The sequence below is a fragment of the Mytilus trossulus genome, chromosome 11 (genome assembly GCF_036588685.1).
Source record: "Mytilus trossulus isolate FHL-02 chromosome 11, PNRI_Mtr1.1.1.hap1, whole genome shotgun sequence".
Taxonomy (NCBI): Eukaryota; Metazoa; Mollusca; class Bivalvia; order Mytilida; family Mytilidae; genus Mytilus; species Mytilus trossulus.
The window spans coordinates 19,158,706-19,181,373 of record NC_086383.1 but is presented as its reverse complement, the minus strand read 5'-3'; the positions used below and the strand labels follow the sequence as shown (position 1 = coordinate 19,181,373).

General features: G+C 31.7%; 1 protein-coding gene and 1 long non-coding RNA gene across 2 annotated transcripts in view; one reads left to right on the top strand and one right to left on the bottom strand.

Moving 5' to 3' along the window:
- The window catches only part of LOC134689809 (MAM and LDL-receptor class A domain-containing protein 2-like), a 156,970-nt gene that overhangs the window by 101,180 nt on the left and 33,122 nt on the right, over window positions 1–22,668 (top strand). Inside the window, exons 61-69 of the mRNA XM_063549774.1 lie at window positions 326–466; window positions 1,108–1,446; window positions 2,963–3,067; window positions 4,337–4,465; window positions 11,350–11,600; window positions 12,976–13,093; window positions 17,172–17,282; window positions 17,859–17,990; window positions 21,007–21,351. Coding sequence (XP_063405844.1) covers window positions 326–466; window positions 1,108–1,446; window positions 2,963–3,067; window positions 4,337–4,465; window positions 11,350–11,600; window positions 12,976–13,093; window positions 17,172–17,282; window positions 17,859–17,990; window positions 21,007–21,351 — 1,671 coding nt within the window. The remainder of the gene's footprint in view (window positions 1–325; window positions 467–1,107; window positions 1,447–2,962; window positions 3,068–4,336; window positions 4,466–11,349; window positions 11,601–12,975; window positions 13,094–17,171; window positions 17,283–17,858; window positions 17,991–21,006; window positions 21,352–22,668) is intronic.
- On the bottom strand, window positions 9,030–10,454 carry LOC134690818 (uncharacterized). Its single transcript, XR_010102030.1, has 3 exons — window positions 10,368–10,454; window positions 9,617–9,708; window positions 9,030–9,158 (listed from the first exon to the last, which is right to left on the bottom strand). It is a non-coding gene; the product is annotated as an uncharacterized LOC134690818 (long non-coding RNA).

Genomic DNA, 22,668 nt, shown 5'->3' with positions numbered 1-22,668 from the left:
AGTTGCATTATTATTTGAATTACAGTAGAAAAAAAATCTGACAGGAAAAGTCCCAAATTTTTCATTGTACTAATGAACTCAAATTCGTTTTGTAATTTCCAGGTCTGCGCAGATATCTACTTCCGTTTCTGGTCTTGTTTGCATGAGACTGAATAAAATTTATATTTATCAGTCAAAGAAAGGAACTCAATAAAAATTCATTTTTAAAAATTTTAAAAATTGTTTGTTATAAAAAAGACGTTACCTAATGACAGCGTTCACAGGTAATGCCTGCCTCATATTAAAAACGTACAATTATTTCTGCATACATATATTTATTTTGTAGGGACCACTGTACCATGTGATTTTGAGGATGAGACTTTCCTATGTGGTTACAGAAATAACACTAATCTGTTAAGTGATAGTGGTTGGACGTCAGCATCACATGATTCAGACAATATGGCTGCTGTAGCTAGTTCAGATACTGGTATGTTCTAGTTATTGACCTTTGAAGATTTAAATTTTGTTAAAAAAATTGTAACAAATTAAAACCATACAGTATAAAACAGAAGGTGTTCAGATTGATATAGCTTTTATTTGGTAATAAAGCAAAATGTCGGAGGTCAAGGTCATGTTTTAAGTTCAGATATTGGTACATGCTACTTATTGACTTTTGAAGATCTTCCATTATTTCAATCAATTTCTTCAAATCTAAAATCATACTGTGAATTCATTATTTTTCGTTGTATACCAATTTTCGTGGTTTTCATGGGTGCAAGTGAACCACAAAATCAAATGTAATGACATATTTTATATAGGCATACACGCAGACTTCTGCAAAACCATGAAATAAAATATCGACGAACATGCAAGTTTTTCTAAATCCACGAAAATTGGTACCCATGAAAATTAATGAATCCACAGTAAATTGAATAGCTGTTTGAGTGGGTATAAGTTAAACAAACATTCAACGAAGAAAACATCTTCCGCAGGCTTGAATCCAGAATTTGAGAATTATTGAACCAAATATGAATGACAATTCAACTTTTTCCTCAATCTACCAAAAACTTGTATCCACAAAATTAAATGATTTCACAAAAGCTTTTAACATGTTTTTGTTTTTTGTAGGACGGTTTTTATATTGTAATTCTAGTAACTTCCAAGACGGCTGCAGTGTGTTATCACCAATGTTATCAGTAACAGAGAAATCCTGTATAACTTTTGATTACTATACTAAGTTTCTGGCAGGATATAATGTGTCATTATCTATATATATGATGTCATACCGTTTCGGAAATGTTGTTTGGACCCCTGCATGGAGTATGAGAAGAGACTCAGGCAGTTGGAATCGAGGACAGTTTGAATATACAGGAAATTTAACAGATGCTTCTCTAATTATTGACATGCAACTTGGACAGGCCGGAATTGATAACATTGCTATTGTACCAGGAGATTGTCAAGAGATAAGTAAGTACACTTTTATTTTAACTATAATTACTGTAAACCTACCAATTTTTGCAAGCAATTTATTTTCCTGATTTTCACAAGTACTAATGTAACTTAACACGAATTAAAATCGTCACAGAAACATTAAACTTGTATTTTCCCTTATCTGTTTACCTCCAGTGAATCAGAACATCTGGAAATTGAAAAAACAATTGGACTAGAAAATGTAAAGTAAAGTATCCACGAATACAAATTGGTTTACAATGCTTTCAAATAAAACTTTGACAAAAATACATTCTATTTAACGTATCACAAGTGTTTTTATCAACTCAAACATTCTTTATCCTAAAACATCTAAATAATCAAGCCAAATATATACCTTACTGAACTTACAAATCTTTTTTAAAAAATACATAGATATAAGAAGATGTGATGAGTGTCAATGAGACAACTCTCCATTATAGTCACAATTTGTCCAAAAAAAAATATTTTTAGGTCAAAATACGGTCTTGGCTCACACAGAAGTCAATTAAAAGTCAATACATGTATCAACAAAAATTCTATGTACAAAATTTCCCCGACAAGAATTTTTAGATTTGGTAATTTCCTTCCCTGTCTACGATATTTAAATTGGCATTATTTTTTTGGTCTGTGCAACTGACCATATCTATCTATCCATCCATTAACTGTTCATTCATTTCTCAGATGATGAAGGTTTTTAGATTAGGTATAACAACAAGAAGATGTGGTATAATTGCCTATGAAACAACTTTCCAACATAGAACAAATGGTGTAAAGTAAGCAGCTTTAGGTCACAGTAATGCCATCAACAAAATGCAAATCCAATACCTCATAGCAAGCTTTAAAGGCTACAAAATGAATAATGTAAAACAATTCAAATATAAAAACTTACTGCCTACTAAAGGAAAACAAATACTGTGGACTCATTATTTTTCGTTGGATACCAATTTTCGTAGTTATCTTGGGTACAAGTGAACCACGAAATTAAATGTTCAACAAATGGCATATTTTATATAGGTGTGCAAGCAGTCCTTGCAAAACCACGAAATTAAATATCAACGAACATGCAAGTTTTCCTGAATCCACGAAATTTGGTACCCAAGAAAATTAATGAATCCACAGTATATGATAAACAGCAACAAACAACATCCACTGAATTACAGGCTCCTGACTTTGGACAATCAAGCAAAAAATTTGGCTCAGGGTTGAACTTGTTTGCAGGTGGTCAAGCCACTGTTTAACCTGGGTCGGTAATGGAACAGAACAACATGAGAACAACTATTAAAATCATTTGAATAAGGTTCATCAGACTTGAAAAAAAGCACACAAAAAAAGGTTACAAAAAACAAAACTAAAAGACACAATGCATACATATTGAGAGTACTCACATTCACTGAAAACTTAGTTCAAGGCCAATAACAACAAATAGAAAGTTGTGTATAATAATATTTTATTTTTCAGCATGTCCAGGACAGTTAAGATAGGTTTCACTGTATAATATTATTTTATTTTTCAGCATGTCCAGGACAGTTTAGTTGTGGTTATTATTGTATAGATTTGAGTAAAGTTTGTGATCTCAATTTTGACTGTGACGATCATTCCGATGAGACAACATTGTGTGGTAAGCTGTTTATTAAGGTGGTACCTGACACTACAGGGAGATAACTCTGTAAAATCAGCTAAATGTTTTAATCACATTGTGTAGTTAAGGGAATATTAAACTTCTCAAAGATCAAAACTAGTGCATGTCAAACTGCTATATAACCAGTGTAATTTTTTTGATAAAATGGTCGGTTGAAATTTTTTGAAATTTTTATATTTTTGTCAAAGGATTAAAATAAATGCTTTGTAAAATTTTATGAAAATTAAATGGGGCAAATTAATTTTAGTCAAGGTGTCGGGTACCACCTTCAGATTCAAATTAAAAAATTTCTAAATATGTTACACTTAATTCATTTTGATCAAATGTTATTTCCCTTTAGTGACCATAATGGAGATCTAAGCAAGAACACATCAATTTACAGATAATTGGATGACGGAAAACAAAGTTTACTTTCTAATTTTCGAAATCATTAAAAAACAGATTTCACTATAGCTACTGAATAATCGTGCAATACACCTTATCGCTAATCCCGGCTGACCCTGCCGCTTGAACTTTTGACGTCAACAACAATCACTTTTCCATTGTGGCGTCAGATATTTTGTTTTGTGACGTCAACATTTTACGGGAACCTGTGTGAACTTCCAGCAATGGCGGATAAATAGCGATAAGGTGTATTCAATATTGTACTAATAAAACAAAAATATTCATATTGGGAAAATATTTTCATATATAAAACTACTGGAGAAATAGTAATGTTATCATTGTTAAAAACAAATTTACTGGTTATTAAGGTGGTACCTAACAATACAGGGAGATAACTCTGTAATATCAGCTAAACGTTTGAATTAGGTTGCATTGTGAAGGCAATGGAAAGCTTCTCAATGATCAAAATTAGTGTTTGTTAAACTGCTATATAACCAGTGTAATTTTTCTGATTAAACGCTTGGTTCATATTTTTTGATTTTTTTTATATCTTTGTAAAAGGGTCACAGTAAATACTTTTTAAAATTTTAAGAAAATTAAAAGAGCCAAATTTATTTTGGGGAAAGTGTTGGGTACCACCTTAAAGAGACTCAATAATATAATATTTTTTACTTATTATTCATTAAAATAATGAATACTCTTTGTGATCTGATGAAAATTCATCCACCCATATTTAATTAATTAGAGTGTCTCCCATCCCCCCTATTTTTGTCTTATAAATTAAAACACAGCCCTAACTTTTTATATTATCTAATGGATGCCAGAATTAATACATTCCTAAAGATAAGATGTTTCTTGTTACAGATAGAAGTATAAGTTGTGACTTTGAAGATAAGTTCCGGTGTGGATATTACAGTAGTTATGACGTGATAGAGTCCAAACAAGTTATCTATCAAGAGATGATCTATGATCATACTTATGGCAATAAATCAGGTGAGAGACATGAGATATATATTGGCTTCTAAAATGTTGTATATGACTTTTTTGGCAAAAAATACTTTTTGACACAAATGGTCTGGGGGGAGGAAATCTTTGGTTTTACAAAATAGCATACAGTTAGACCAATCAAAATGTGTGAAATAAGACATATTACAAAATTGCCAATGTCAGTTGTTTGTAAAGTTTGCTTCCAAAATGTTGTATAAAAACTTGAATATTGTTGTAGAATTGCTTTATGAAAAAAATAATTGTACATTTCTTTATTTCTGTGAAAATAATTAAGTTCTTGGATAATCCAGAAATGTCAAAGTTTTTATTTCACTGCTATTTACAAAAAAGTTCAAGTTCACATACAACATTTTGGAAGCATGCATTTTGCCAAAATTTTGAAAGCCTGTTTGTGAGATATTTTTTTCTTGAAAATTTTGTAATTTACAACATTTTAGAAGCATAGCTACAATATTTATTCCCACACTGCAACAAGCTTAAGTGTATTACCATATTTCTCCACATGAGACAGTTAAATTTTATTATTTATTAAGCGTAAGGCTTGCCGAGCTTTTCAAATAATTAAGATTTAACTGACAAGAGTGGAGAAATATAGTTATTCATAAGTTATAGGGTCAGAATCGCCTTTTTTCATGACGTCACAATAGGAAAATTCAGAAGAAAACAAAACATTTCGACGTCATAATCAAATTTCAACTATCATTTTCCGAGAACAGATATTTCAACATAGTGAGGGATATTTTTCTCGCACAGATCAAGAAATGTGAAAATAGCACCAAAATTAGAGAAAAATGGGATCATTCTTATGGCAGTCAATTGGGTGAGAAAGGGGAGATCACTGCCCAGCAGGCACTCAACGTTGATTCAACATTGAAACAAAGTTGATTCAACGTTGAAACAATGTAAAATTTATGTTTGATTTTAAAAATTTGAAATAACGTTGTCATTTCAACGTTGAAGTTTCAACATCCATTCAAAGTTGATTCAAGGTTGAATAGTAGTTGAAAGTATAATAATGAAATTTATTATAAAGCTACAAACACCACATTTTTTACCTGCTTTCCAAATTTTTGCTGTTGTTAGATGGTAAACAGGCAGTGTGGTTGAACATGGTTTTTTAAAATGTTTTTCCCTCTCAACAATACACATATGAACAAAATAGATAAGTTAAATGGAAGACATCTAAATAAAGACATCAACTGTTACTTTAAACAACATTTGGTGCTTGTACAAAGTCAAAAATCTAGACCATAAATGTCACATCTTAAAATCCTGTTGGCAGAAAGAATAGCTGAAATGATTGTGTATGTCCACTTGTATTTAACAATAACTATAGACATAATTATCTATTCAATTTATAAGTGGACACCTATCATTTTTGATATATTCTTACTTGTAGTTTTTCTTGTTGTGAATAGCTTTAAAAAGACAAATCATTCAATGAATTTGCACAGTTTGCATAAAAACTAAGACATGCACTTTATTCCCTGACACCACAGAAAGGAAATAATACGGTATGTTGAATAGTTCTAAACAATTCTCACAAGTTCAAAGTAGTTTTTATTAAACGACCAACCCAATGTTAAACCCTTCTTGAAAGTAGTATATATAACTAGGAAGAGTGAAGACATTATTAGATCCAATGTGTGTTCAGGATGATCGCAATATTTACGAAAATAAGAAGATGCTGCATGTCTTCTAACCGGACAACTATCCACAAAAAACGAAGGTCCTTGATTATATATACATAATATAATTTATATAAATGTATATATTACCATCATAAACCATTACATTACGGTCCTACTAAAAAGCGCCTGAGAGCGCCCGGGAAAAGAAAAATCGCCCGGGGAAAACCTAAAAGCGCCCAGAAAAGGGAAATTAGCGCCCGGAGGAGAAAATTATAAATTAAAATAAAAAAATTAAACAAAAATTTTTTTTTTTTTCTTTAAATATAAGTTAGAGTGTATAGAAGAATCATGAACGATATTGTCCTCAATCAAAATGTATAAGTTTGTTATTTAAAAATAATCAGTGCCTGAGGTGTAATATTTTCGCAACTGCATGGTGAACACTTTCTTATTCAGATACTGATACATATTTATTATATCTTTTTGTTAAGCTATAACTGTTCCAATGGCTATGCTTATCAGGGTTTTAATGCAAAGTTTTAAATTGACACAAAACTCCTGCTCTTTATCCCCGTGTTCTAACTCCGGTACATGTATAGTACTGCTTTATCTGCTGATTAATTATGTGTAATTTATTTAATTTTGATTAAATTAATATTTATCTGTGACTTAAATTTAAGGTTGTTTTTTTTTTACATTTTTCATGTTGATATCGTTTTTAAAAACATGTATTTTGACGTGTTACATTTTATAAATCTTCCGCATTAACTGTGATCCAGTATTATCTGTCTTTCGAAATAGTATTCATATATTATTGTTAAAATTGAAACATTCTTACTTGTTTTTGTGCTTCATTACAAATGTCTATTATCTGAATTTGCAAATAACTTGTCTAAAATTAAAAAAAAATCAATGTTCATAACTGATTTCATCGACACAAAGTTGTCTCAAGCCAACAAAATATTTTTTATATTTTCCCCAGTCGCTTTTTCTTTTCCCCAGGCGCTATGTTTTCTTCCCCGGGCGCTTTTTCTTTTCCAGGGGCGCTTTTTCTTCACCCGGGCGCTCCCGGGCGCATTTTAGTAGGACCCTTACATTAATACTTATTTACTCAGGAACAACAATATCAAAAAAAGTAATACAATGATATTTCTTTTGATACAAGATTTATTTTATAAATTCATTTGTTATTCTAATATGACGTGCTTCTTTCGCTTTGTAAACAACACTGTGATAAAATTCTCGATATATCTATACTTAGCGCAGACTCCGTGGTGTACATAATAATGGCTGTTACAATATACTTCCCACGTAAATCCACATGTATTGACACCTAATTGCAAACCCTTTGTCGATTTAATTGTTTTAAAAATTGCAATTCAGAAAAGACAAAATCACTTTTAGTCTTATTCGGATGCATAATAAAAAGAAGTAATGCATAAGAGCTCGGAGAAACCAACAAAATAAAAATTAAATAAAATTCCGTGAAAGTCTATTAATGTTTTTGGCGCATTTAAGTCATTTCAAAACATGACGTCATACAAATGAAAACTCTAGAGTTGAACGTTTTCTGTTACGTAAACTATTGACATGTCGTTTACAATTGTATTAAAATTGATTATCAAGGTAGGTTATGTTTGATTTTCTATTCTATTGCATTATTCGCATATGTACTGATTTCAGCAAGTCAACATGGCGGCTCATTGGTTACGAAATGTCAACTTTGGATTTGACGGTAGCTCACGGGAAAAACATATAAATCAACATGACAACTGTTGGTTTTGAGAATGAAGCATATTTTTTTTCAGCAGTTGTTCACGAAATAATCCGTGCAAGCTACGGATCTATTAAAATGATTAGCTTTATCTAACAGGGAGTAAAAAAGAACAGCCATACACACAAATTTACCCACCCTCGCTTCAGTTTTTTTAATGATCGTATTTTTCCTATTAGAATCGAAATAATTCATGGAAGCCATAGATTATTGGAAATTTACACATGGCCTGGGCCGTGATATTCGTTGATTTTATCCCTCGCTAAAGCTCAGGATAAAATTCGAATATCACGGCCCAGGCCATGTGTAAATTTCCAATAATCTATGGCTTCCATGAATTATTTCTTAATTATACCCCCGCTTGGGTATACTGTTTTACCTCTGTCTGTCAGTCCGTCAGTCCGTCCCATGAAACTTTCGTCACATTTTTCTCAGGAACTACACATCCACTCTTTCTGTAAATTGGTATCAACATTTATATATGTCAGCCATACCGTGTGATGCGTTTTCAGATTCATCATTCATAGACTTCCTGTTTACCGAACACTTGTATGATTTTACACATGATAGCCAAGTTGAAAATTTTCGTCACATTTTTCTCAGGAACTACAATACAAGGATTTCTGAAATTTGGTTTCAAGGTTTATATAAGTCAACTATACCGTGTGATGCGTTTTCAGATTGATCACTTGACAACTTCCTGTTAACGGAACACTTGTATGATTTTACACTTGATAGCCAAGTTGAAAATTTTCGTCACATTTTTCTCAGGAACTACAATACAAGGATTTCTGAAATTTGGTTTCAGGGTTTATATAAGTCAACTATACCGTGTGATGCATTTTCAGATTGATCACTTGACAACTTCCTGTTTACCGAACACTTGTATGATTTTACACATGATAGCCAAGTTGAAATTTTCGTCACATTTTTCTCAGGAACTACAATACAAGGATTTCTCAAATTTGGTTTCAGGATTTATTTAAGTCAGCTATACCGTGTGATGCGTTTTCAGATTCATCACTTGACAACTTCCTGTTTACCGAACACTTGCATATTTTTACACTATTAATATTATCCACTTGCGGTGGGGGTATCATCAGTGAGCAGTAGCTCACAGTTTCACTTGTTTTTGTCTCTTTTTGTCCTTATTGCATGTCATCATTCTTCCACCACCTCGGGATCTTTCAGCGGTAAATTTTAAGCTGGAGTGGTCTTTATCAGATAAGTATTTCCAAGTGACATCTTTTTACTCTTGCAGTATATTTAAACTCTGGAAAAAATCAGATTATATATATATAATAAATATAAATTGTATGTCCTGAAAAGATATTTTAAATTTGAGCCACTTTTAATTTGTTTCTAGAAGCATTCAAAATTAATAAAACCATAATGACGAAGCACATATTGTAATAAGATAATCATTAATAAAAATATATACATTAATGTTTACTATTAGTAGTTTTTTGTTAATGAAGAAGCTTCAACCTAAGTTTTGTAAGACTGTGGGTTTCACTATGTTATTGATAACAATGAAAACACTTTACCTAAGTAAGATGTTTTTTTTTATTGATGACTGCACAATTTCATTAACATAAAATAAAGAGCTTTACTAGAATAGCTTAGATATAAAGACAAACATATTATGGTATGTAAGGTAAACAAAATTAGAATAAACAAGATTAATCTTTGGACACAAATGGTATATAGCTATACAGACAAAAAACCTACCTTTGATGATTTTAAAGACTGGAATTCCCAAAACTGAATTTTAATTTTGCTCCACTTGATGCCTTTTAGCCATTGATCTGTTTGACAAGCTTCTGTAAAATAAATAATACATGTTCATGATATCAGATAATGTACTGCTATAACATTCAAAACAAGGTTACGTACACATTAAAGTAAACATGCATTTCTCACATTACTCAGAGTTAGAGATCACCTAGGCCTGAAGATCAGTAAAGGCTCAGACTGACTTGTTTTTGTAAAAATAAAACAATAAAAGTATCAATTTTCCATGATCGTTCAAATTCAATACTGTGTTGTCCAGTTGAAATTCATTGTTTAATATGATTGTCAAAAAGTATGTGATTTACCAAGCCTTAAAGTTAAACTAAAAGAATCGCATATATATAGTATAAAGTAAACATGTTGGGAAATTTACCTGAGCAAAATAATGTAAACACTTGCTTATCCCCCCTTTTTCTTATATGAATCTTTAAGCATAATATTTGTAACAATCTTTACCTAAACTTTAAAATGAAACTAAATATGCTTTCCACATTAAATGCTCTTAGAAATAGTATAATTGGAGGAAGTTATATATGATGGCCCTTCCATGTGTTCTGATCTGTTTTCTGGAATACAATGTTGACGTTATAATTTTCTCTAATTGTGCAATATGATACCAAATTAGAGTTTCTAAACACAATTCGTAAATATGACAAACCGTGATAGCCACATGCAAACATATACATACCATAAATATACGTGATAAACGGGAAGTTTCTCTTTCGACTTCGTCCTTTGACTTTGTTGTTCTTTTTCAAATACAGGAAAGGTGCGTGTTTGAATAATGCGCATGGGCAATCTAACTTCCTGTTCAAATCCCGCAAAAATATGAATGAAAGAAATCGTTTGAATAATCAACTATTTTAAATTTCTTTACATTGTTATCTTTATGTTCAAATTAAAGTTATGTGAAATGAAATGAATAAATTATATTTCTTATTCCCTAGAAATTTAGTATCAAACGACTTACATGTACCTCCCCCCCTTTTCTCATACCGTCACGGTGACGCAAAACTCAAGTTGAAATAGTGACCAATAGTTAGTACTTTACTGTTTTGTGAAACCCAAAACTCTTTTTCATTCTTTTCTTTATAAATATATACTTCTACAGTTATGCATATATTGCCTTCTGATAATGATTTTTTTATATAGGCCTTCTATGAGTAAATAAGTTAATGTTGATTCAATGTTGAATCAACGTTCCAATTGCAACGTTGAAATGATCAACGTTTATTCAACGTTGAATGTTGGTTTATTCCTCAACGTTGAAAATGTTATGTTGTTTCAACGTTGAATATACGTTGATCACATTTCAACCTCATTTCAACGTTTATTAAACGTTGAGTGCCTGCTGGGTGTGGTTGAGAGAGGAGAGACAACTTTAGTTGAGATAACTATAGAAAGTTTATTAGAAACTGTGGCAAAAGAAGAAACTTAAAGAAATTACACAATTGAAAGCTACCAAATACATATTATTTTTAGAGTAAAAACTTTTACGAAATTGAATGAAATGTATACAACCATGTTTGGTTGCAGTTTTCTCCTATATATATTTATAAATTATCTGAAAAAAAGTTTTCTCCTATATATAAATTATTTGAAAAATTGAACTGCCTTTAAATATCAACACATCAAACATTGAAATTTCAATTTTTTGTTTTAATTTTCAGGCACATTTTATGGAATGGTCAGTTATGCTGGCAGCAGTTTCAGTTTCAGCTCTCCAGTAGAAGAAGTTACAGTCCCCTCGTGTCTCTCACTATATTATATAGGTCATGTAAATTTATTTGAATTTGAGGTCAGTTACCTTGACCTTGAGATTATATCCAGAAATGGAACATTTAACAGCACAATGTTTAACAATACAATGTCTGTTTATTCGACCATGACAACTTTGTCCAATGTTTGGAAACCAACACAGGTAAGAGTTTGCTCCCTTGGTTAATGTGATACTGTAAATTCAGAAATTATTGCCTGCATTTATTGCAATTTTGTCATTTTAGACATAAAGTTTAAATTATTGCGTTTACAAATCTGTTGCATTTTTTTCGCAATAATAAAAACCTTGCAATAATTTCTAATTTACACTATTAATATTGGTAGTATATTTTTTATTAGAATATCATTGAAAAAAAATATAAAAGACAAAGAAGCAGTGGTTTTTTTTAATTGCTTTAACGTATAACGTAACGGTACCTAAATTGCAACGAATACCCAAATTGCACCTATTTAGCAAAAATAGCAGTGGAAATCTTACAAGATTTCCTAGAGACTAAATAAGTTGTATTTTTATGATCCAATAGTATGCACGTCTTTCAACATAGGTAAATATATTTAGATATACACAAAACGTTTACAGTATTTATCAACAGATGAAGTGTTTACTGAAAAAGCAAAATGTACTGAAACATCGCCATGCCACGTTATTAAAACATCATCTTTTTAAAATTAGCAAATACAATATGTTTCAAGTATCCATTTCTTAAAAAAAAAAGACTAAGCATGGACAAATATCCAATTGTTCAAAATATTTGAAAAAAATAAACAAAAGCTTTGTTATTTGACTTTTGACGATGCAAATTTAGGCATGGATGCAATTTGGGTACTCCTCATTACAAAATCATTGATGGTTTGGAGGCTAGTTCAGACCAATTTTTCTATGATTCCATATGAATTGAAAATCAAATTGGTGTATTTATATAATAAAGAAGGATACACAAATGGAAATGTTTGTCTTCATCATAAAAAAACGTAGTTGAAAAAACTGTCAAAATAGGTGCAATTTGGTTAGTGTCACAGTAGGAATATTATTATGGAAACTTTCCATTTTACAGAGATAACAAGTTTGAATAGGATGATATTGAGTTCAAAGGTTACAACACAAACTCTTGATGCGGTCTTAAGGTGTTACCTAACACTACATGGAGATGAATCTGTAAAGTCCGCTAAATGTTTTAAGTACATTGTGTTGTAAAAGGAATATTAAGCTTGATCAAAATTAGTGTTTGTCAAACTGCTATATTACCAGTGTAATTTTCTGTTAAAACGGTTGGTTCAAAATTTGTGAAATTTTTATATTTTTGTTAAAGGGTCAAAATAAATCCTTTGACAAAATTTTATAAAAATTAAACGAGCCAAATTAGTTTAAGTGAAAGTGTTGTGTACCACCTTAAACTTGTATTTTATTTTATTGGAAGACATTTATAACCCACAATATAACTTATATATAATTGATATACAAATTTTACAAGGCTTTTTGGTCTATCAAGAGTTTACATCAAATATTTTATTTGCAGATGCCCATTGCTCCTGGAAGGATGGAAATCAACTTTCGTTTATATGATTACGCCTATGATGTTAAATACTTTGGAATAGATGATGTAAAAATAACCCCTGGAGATTGTCCTCCGTTGGGTAAGTTTTGAATAGATAATTATACACTGGCCTCTGATTAGTATTGACATTGACCTCTGTATAGTGATGACATTGACCTCCGTATAGTTGATGATATTGACCTCTGTATATTGATGATATTGACCTCTGTATAGTTGATGACATTGACCTCTGTATAGTGATGATATTGATCTCTGTATAGTGATGACATTGACCTCTGTATAGTTGATGAACTTGACCTCTATATAGTGATGATATTAACCTCTATATAGTGATGACATTGACCTCTATATAGTAATGATATTGACCTCTATATAGTTATGACATTGACCTCTATATAGTGATTACATTAACCTCTGCATAGTGTTAACATTGACCTCTATATAGTGATGACATTGACCTCTATATAGTGATGATATTGACCTCTGCATAGTGTTGACATTGACCTCTATATAGTGATGGCATTGACCTATATAGTGATGACATTGACCTCTATAAAGTGATGTCATTGACCTATATAGTGATAACATTGACCTCTATATAGTGATGACATTGACCTCTATATAGTGATGACATTGCCCTCTATATAGTGATGACATTGACCTCTGTATAGTTTTGACATTTACCTCTATATAGTGATGACATTGACCTCTATATAGTGATGATATTGACCTCTGCATAGTGTTGACATTGACCTCTATATAGTGATGATATTGACCTCTGCATAGTGTTGACATTGACCTCTATATAGTGATGACATTGACCTATATAGTGATGACATTGACCTATATAGTGATGACATTGACCTTTATATAGTGTTGACATTGACCTCTATATAGTGATGACATTGACCTCTATATAGTGATGATATTGACCTCTGCATAGTGTTGACATTGACCTCTATATAGTGATGACATTGCCCTCTATATAGTGATGACATTGACCTCTTTATAGTGATCACATTGACTTATATATAGTGTTGACATTGACCTCTATATAGTGATGACATTGACCTATAAAGTGATGACATTGACCTTTATATAGTGATGACATTGACCTATATAGTGATTACATTGGCCTCTGTATAGTGTTGACATTGACTTCTATATAGTGATGACATTGACCTGTATATAGTGATGACATTGACCCCTATATAGTGATGACATTGACCTCTGTATAGTTTTGACATTGACCTCTATATAGTGATGACATTGACCTATATATAGTGTTGACATTGACCTCTATATATTGATGACATTGACCTCTATATAGTGATGACATTGACCCCTATATAGTGATTACATTGACCTATATATAGTGTTGATATTGACCTATATATAACAATGACATTAATCTCTATATAGTGTTGATATTGACCTCTATATAGTGATGACATTGACCTATATATAACAATGACATTAATCTCTGTATAGTGTTGATATTGACCACTATATAGTGATGACATTGACCTCTATATAGTGATGAGGCTGACCTCTGTTGAGGGATGAAATATGCATTGACCTATATATAGCAATGCCATTAATCTCTATATTGTGTTGATATTGACCTCTATATAGGGATGCTGTTGACCTTTATATAGTGATACCATTGTTCTAGTTTGAAATAAAGATAGAATTATGTCCACACTGAAAAGTGTTATAACCAGCCAGTACATTTGGAATATATTCATACATTTGCTTCAGTTTAGTGATGACATTGACCTCTGTATAGTGACTATATTGACTTTTATATTGTGATGACATTGATCTATATATAGCAATGAAATTGACCTCTGTATAGTGATAACATTGACCTCTGTATAGTGATGACATTGACCTCTTTATAGTGATCACATTGACCTATATATAGTGTTGACATTGACCTCTATATAGTGATGACATTGACCTATAAAGTGATGACATTGACCTTTATATAGTGATGACATTGACCTATATAGTGATTACATTGGCCTCTGTATAGTGTTGACATTGACTTCTATATAGTGATGACATTGACCTGTATATAGTGATGACATTGACCCCTATATAGTGATGACATTGACCTCTGTATAGTTTTGACATTGACCTCTATATAGTGATGACATTGACCTATATGTAGTGTTGACATTGACCTCTATATATTGATGACATTGACCTCTATATAGTGATGACATTGACCCCTATATAGTGATTACATTGACCTATATATAGTGTTGATATTGACCTATATATAACAATGACATTAATCTCTATATAGTGTTGATATTGACCTCTATATAGTGATGACATTGACATATATATAACAATGACATTAATCTCTATATAGTGTTGATATTGACCACTATATAGTGATGACATTGACCTCTATATAGTGATGAGGCTGACCTCTGTTGAGGGATGAAATATGCATTGACCTATATATAGCAATGCCATTAATCTCTATATTGTGTTGATATTGACCTCTATATAGGGATGCTGTTGACCTTTATATAGTGATACCATTGTTCTAGTTTGAAGTAAAGATAGAATTATGTCCACACTGAAAAGTGTTATAACCAGCCAGTACATTTGGAATATATTCATACATTTGCTTCAGTTTAGTGATGACATTGACCTCTGTATAGTGACTATATTGACTTTTATATTGTGATGACATTGATCTATATATAGTAATGAAATTGACCTCTGTATAGTGATAACATTGACCTCTGTACAGTGATGACATTGACCTCTGTTAAGTGATGGCATTGACCTCTATACAGTGATAACATTGACCTCTATAGTGATGAGATTGACCTTTATATTGTGATGTCTTTGATACTATATATATTGATTACATTGACCTCTATATAGCAATGACATTGACCTCTGCATAGTGATAACATTGACCTCTATAAAGTGATGAGATTGACCTCTTTATAGTGATGGCATTGACCTCTATATATAGTGATGATATTAACCTTTTTATAGTGATGACATTGACCTCTGTATAGCAATGTCATTGACCTCTGTATAGTGATGTCATTGACCTCTATATATATATAGTGATGATATTAACAACTTTATAGTGATGACATTGACCTCTGTATATCAATAACATTGACCTCTGTAAAGTGATGACATTGACCTCTATATAGCAATGACATTGACCTCTGTATAGTGATGACATTGACCTCTGTATAGTGATTACATTGACTTTTGTATAGCAATGACATTGACCTCTGTAAAGTGATGACATTGACCTCTGTATAGTGATGGCATTGACCTTTTTATATAGTGATGACATTGACCAATGTATAGTGATGATATTGACCTCTGTATATATACTGTACATTCAGAAATTATTGTAAGGTTTTAATTATTGCTAAAATTGCGATAGAGTTGTAAAGGCAATAATTTAAACTCGCATTTTGAAATACTATATATTAATTAAACAAGATTTTCTCGAAATCATAAGAAAATTTAAAGTAGAATTTTGTCTAAAATGGCAAAATCGCAATAATAAGTGTCTGAATTTACAGTAGGGATGCCATTGAGCTCTGTATAGTGATGACATTGATCTCTGTATAGTGACAATATTGACATATGTATAGTGATGACATTAATCTCTATAAAATGATGTCATTGACCTCTATATAGTGATGACATTGACCTCTTTATAAGGATGATATTAACCTCTGTTTAGTCATAACATTAACCTCTAAATTTTAAAAAATTAAAAAGTAAAGTTATATTCACATTGAAAAGTGTTATCTATCCTTGTATTTTGGAAAAGATATTCATATATTGGCCCTTGTTGCAAATTCAGTGTGCTATATGTTCTGATGATTTTTATGTTCATTTGACCTTGGGAGAGTCTCATCTGCTGTTTTTATTTACAAAATATTTATTTTTAATTATATTTTCAAAGAAATTTTTATTATAAACAAATTGAATCTGCAGTTTTTATATATAGTACATAGGAAAAATTGCAACATATGTTTTTCATATGTTTTGAAAACATATGATAAACACATGTTGCAATTTTTCCTGCATACTGCATTTACAGATGATATATTTTATCTTGTATATTGAAAAATTTGTTTTTCTTTTCTTTGCAGTTTGTCCAAGTGGTCTGTCACCCTGTCATAAAGATGGTATATGTATTGAGGAGAAGATAGAATGTGATAAGATCTCCCAGTGTCCCTCTGGTGAAGATGAGGCAGACTGCCGTAAGTTGATTTGAATTTGTTTTTTATACCCAACTTAGGTGCATTTTGTTTTTTCAGTCTATGTGTCCGGTAGTTCATCCGTCAGTCTGCCCAGATTAAAGTTTTTGGTCAAGGTAGTTTTTGATGAAGTTGAAGTCAGATCAACTTGAAACTTATTACAAATGTTCCCTATGGTTAATAATGATTTTTCTAATTTAATGTCAAATTAAAGTTTTGACCCAATTTCACAGTCCACTGAACATGGAAAATAATAATGCAAGTGGGGCATCGGTGTACTTTGGACACATTCTTATTGGACCTTACACTAAAGGAGCATATGATTTCTGGTAAATTTGATAAAGCCAAGTCAGCAGTATGTAGGTCTTCTTTATCTATATATAATATTAAGACACACGATTTTTATTAAAAATGTGATTTAAAATGGGGAATATGTCAAAAAGTCAACAACTCCACCAAAGAGCTGAAAACAGCCCAAGGTCATCAATGGATCTTCAAAAACATTTTAGATGCTTAAAATTTGACACTTGTAACATAAATTGTCATGGTAATGAAGTTATATACTATTTACCATTTCAGCCATTAGCATAAGTTGTGACTTTGAGCAGCCTTACGGATGTGGATATTATTTTGGTAGCTATATTTGGAGAGATGCTTTTGTTCACCATTTGCCAGCAGCTGATCACACCATGGGTGCTGGTAACCACACAGGTAATAACATATAGACAATTTAAAATACTGCAAAATTTAAAAAAAAAAATTAATGTTTTTATTTTTGCGAAAATATAATATAATATATTTGCAATAATTTTAATTTAAAGTTGCATTTTGAATTTTTTTTTTGTTATGAATTAAACAGGATTTTTCTCAATATCGCAAAAATTTATATCACATTTTTGTCAAAAATAGCATAATAAATGCAAGCAATAATTTCTGAATTTACACTTATATAATTTCTAAATTTGGGATCATATTATCTGTGTTCTTAAATGAATTAAGACAGTAATCTCCATTCTCAATTTTTTTTTTGCCAATTATTCTATTTTAAAGTCATATGAAATGAGTGAGTGGTGAAAAATAATGTTGATCCAATTCTTGATCCAATGCATGTATATATCATAAACTTAGTCCTCTATGCACGATTTTATCATTATTTTCGCATATATGTCAAATAATCGTCAATTTTTTTTCTCTCTGTTTGTTATTATTTAACAAATGTGGCTGCTCATTAAATGCCGTGTTTTAAAGCCGAGTTTTACTGATTGTCACCTTATAGTAAACAAATCACAAAAAGCATGGGTATTGAGCACGTGTTTAACATGTATAATCAGATATTTGTTTATTTCAATGACAGATCCATGCGTATTGCGATCACCAGAGATTTACGTGGAGGGTTACGCTCGGGTCACTATGCATACAGAAAATATGTTGGCGAATTGCTTCCTGGAAGCAAGCAATTAAGAATAAGTAAACTTCTTCTAAATGTGGACAAATTAAAGAATTTTCCACAGAAAAAAGTATATGTACATAAGTTGTATAATGAAAACTATCCAGTTAGTTATAAAAAACATATGCATATTTTTTTGTAATTTGAGGTTTCAAATGACTTTAACACCCCATTGTTTTTTATTTTCTATTTTTTGTCACGCCTTCAAGTCTTCGACTTTAGTCGAAGAAGCAAGACATAGTGATTCTACATTCTGTCAACCTCATTGTTGGGGGTGGTGTCCACAAATATTCACTCTGTGGTTAAAGTTTTTGAAATTTTAATAATTTTCTTAAACTAGGCAATATAGGAAAGGTGTACTGACATAAGTAGTCTCTAAACACATTAACTCCAAATGGAGTTTTCCTTAGTAGAAGCCATATTAACTATGTGTATCAGTGAGAAAAATGTAAAAGCATAAAAATATAGTATATATACCAATACACATAATTAACAGCGCCTGGTGATGTTTTATAGCCTGACCGGTTTCGGTCCATAAAGGACCTTCATCAGAGGCAGAATGGTGGATTAATGTTTGCACCCTATTTATATAGATATGGTAACCGGCAGTTGAGTTAACCGGCAGTTGAGTTGACCGGCAGTTGAGTCGATCGGTGGTTGAGTTAACCGGCGGTTGAGTTGACTGGCGGTTGAGTTAACAGGCGGTTGAATTGACCGACGGTTAACTACCATGAAATACTATTCCAAGACTTGATATTTAGGTGTATCATAAGCCAAAGATCAAGACTAAATGGTTACCATGTACTTCTTAAATGATTAAACACCCTTTATCGAATGCTAAAGCCCAAATATGGTTATATCATCAGGTCACATGTTTACCGTATAATGTAAAAATGTTTACCGTAACATGTCAAAAAGTTTACTGTAACATGTACATTAGCCAAATATAGATAACTGTAACCATGGAAAATCCCACTGGGATTTATCACCGGTTCACTCAACCGCCGGTCAACTCAACCGCCAGTCAACTCAACCGTCGGTCAACTCAACCGCCGGTTAATTCAACCGCCAGTCAACTCAACCGTCGGTCAATTCAACCGCCTGTTAACTCAACCGCCAGTCAACTCAACCGCCGGTTAACTCAACCGCCGATCAACTCAACCGCCGGTCAACTCAACTGCCGGTTAACTCAACTGCCGGTTACCATATCTATATAAATAGGGTGCAAACATTAATCCACCATTCTGCCTCTGATGAAGGTCCTTTATGGACCAAAACCGGTCAGGCTATAAAACATCACCAGGCGCTGTTAATTATGTGTATTGGTATATATACTATATTTTTATAATTTTCTTAAACTATCCTGGATTCTAACAAACTTGGACAGAAGCTTGTTTATGATTATAAGATAGTATCCAGAAGGAAATTTGTAAAGAAAAAAAGAAAGAAAAATCCGTATTTTACATATAAATGAACTTAGTTTTTTCTACCAGTTAACATTACACACAGTCTGAAGTTTTATAACATTCATTTGATTCATAAACTATCCTGAATTTTTACCAATTTTGGACAGAAGCTTCTTACAATCAAAAGATAGTTTCTAGAGGAAAAATTTTAATTGATTTTTTTTCCCTCATTTTTGTTGAGCCTGCTATTAATAGCAAAAGATGGCAAGATATTCAGTTCTTTGGAACCCTAACCATTATTTTACCCTAATTGTCTATTCAAACCCCAACCAAACACTTCAAAAGAGTGTTATTTGATAAATTGAATATGCGCAGATTTATTTTCATATTCTAAATATAATATTCACCTGAAAAAGGGTAGTTCGCAATTAATCTTAGCTTTTACACTTAAAGAAAGATCGATTCGAATAAGATTGATATTTTTAAAACCACCTCTGGAGGTGCATTTTAAAGACCGATTAAAGATTGATCTTTTCGTTTAAATTAGACTACAGGTTGATCTCTTTTAGATTGATCTCGATCTATCTCAGGAAATAATCTTTTTTTACAAGTGTAAACAGGGTCTAAGTTGAAGATAATTTATTGTACCCCTAGATAAAAAGAATAAATGTCATAGTAATTAAAGCTAGACTGAAATTTTTGCAAAAAAGTGGTTTTGGGAAACCTAAAATAAGATAATAGATATGTGTCAGAGATCACAATTATTTATAGTTGAGTCATGGAAATTTGAGCATATCTACTATTAAAAGGTTCTTGTTCATAATGTGTCAATGTCTATGATGTGATAAATTTTCATGTTGTTTTTTTTTTCCAGGTCACTACATGTTTGTCACATCTGACAGTAGACAGACAGCAACCTTGACCTCTCCCCCTTATCTGACAACACCTGGAGGATGTGTAAAATTCTATTACAACATGGAAGGGGGCGTGTCAGCAGAACTGAAAGTTTATTCAAGAAGATCTGGAGTAAGGCAGTTGGTATTCTATGCCAATGGAATCTATGTGGAGACTGATGATTGGTTGGAAGGATCTTTTGAACTTCCTGCAGGGGAGACAACTATTGAGTTTGTTGCCTATGGAGACACTTCCTTTTTAGCACCCGCCATTGTTGCTATTGATGATGTAACCTTGATGGAAGGACAGAGTTGTCCAATTAGTAGTAAGAAAAAATAAGTTATTTAATTGACTATCAGATTCATATGTGTTTGTTATGATTAACAATTTGTCAAATTATCAAATGTTTAATACTGTAATGATTTTATAGGGATAGTGTATGCAATATATTACCTATAATATCACAATCCTAGGCTTGAGTCATTAGCTATCTTTTAGGCAGCTCGACAACTTGGGACGTTTGATCTGGATAACAACTTGGGTAATGACTCAAATATACTATGGAAAACCCCGGAACTATTTGATATGACGTAGTCGTCTTCCGAATGAACACTGGTAATAGTTAACCCAAGTCTGTGTAGTTCCGAGTAAATTGGTGTTATCCCATATTCATAACATTACCAATGTTCATAGGTTTGGTTCAAGTTTTAAAAGCTTTTGGAGTTATCATGAACGACCTTGCAACACCCTCATGGGTAGTCGATGTTGTTAAAAAAAACCTTGTCATTGTCTAATTGGACATGATCCACACTTCAAATGCATATGAAATCCAAATAGAATTAAACCCAGTTGGATTTTTTAATTAATAAGGAATCTTACCAAAAAACTCTAGGAGACATTAGTTACATTCATTTTTACCATGATTGTACTTAAGTATTGCAATAAATCATTTCATATAATAGTTATCAAAGGTACCAGGACTATAATTTAATATGCCAGACGCACGTTTCGTCTGCATAAGAATCATCAGTGACGCTCATATCAAAATAGTTGTAAAGCCAAAGAAATACAAAGTTGAAGAGCATTGTGGACTCAAAATTCCAAAACGTTGTGCCAAATGGGCTATTCCAGAAATAATCCATCCCCCCCCCTATGGAAGACATTGGAATTCCAGATTTTTTTTTCTTGATTTTTTCTAAATTTCCAGACAAATTTCCAACCTCGACAAAAAATTTCCAAACTTTTTGTCTATTAGTGCACAAGAAATTCCATGATTTTTTCCAAGGGTAGGGTAATTTCCACATAATATTTACTGGAAGTCATTAAGAATTTCCAGAAAAGATTTCTTTGCAAATCATTATTTCCAGGTATAAAACACAAGAGTTCTATGTATGTACATCTCTTAAAAGACTTCAAAATAATTGGAGAGGAGACAAAACTTTGATACAGTGATAGTTAGGTTAAAATTTAGAGAGCAGGAGCATTAAAAATGTTGTTCAATTCATTTTATAGGTTGCACTTTGCAAAGACAGTTTTTTCACAGACTGTCTCTTTATAGGGGATATATTATTCATATATATTTTGTTTTGTGTATATACTGATATGAGATATGACATATGATGGGTAGGGTAGCCCGGGTAGG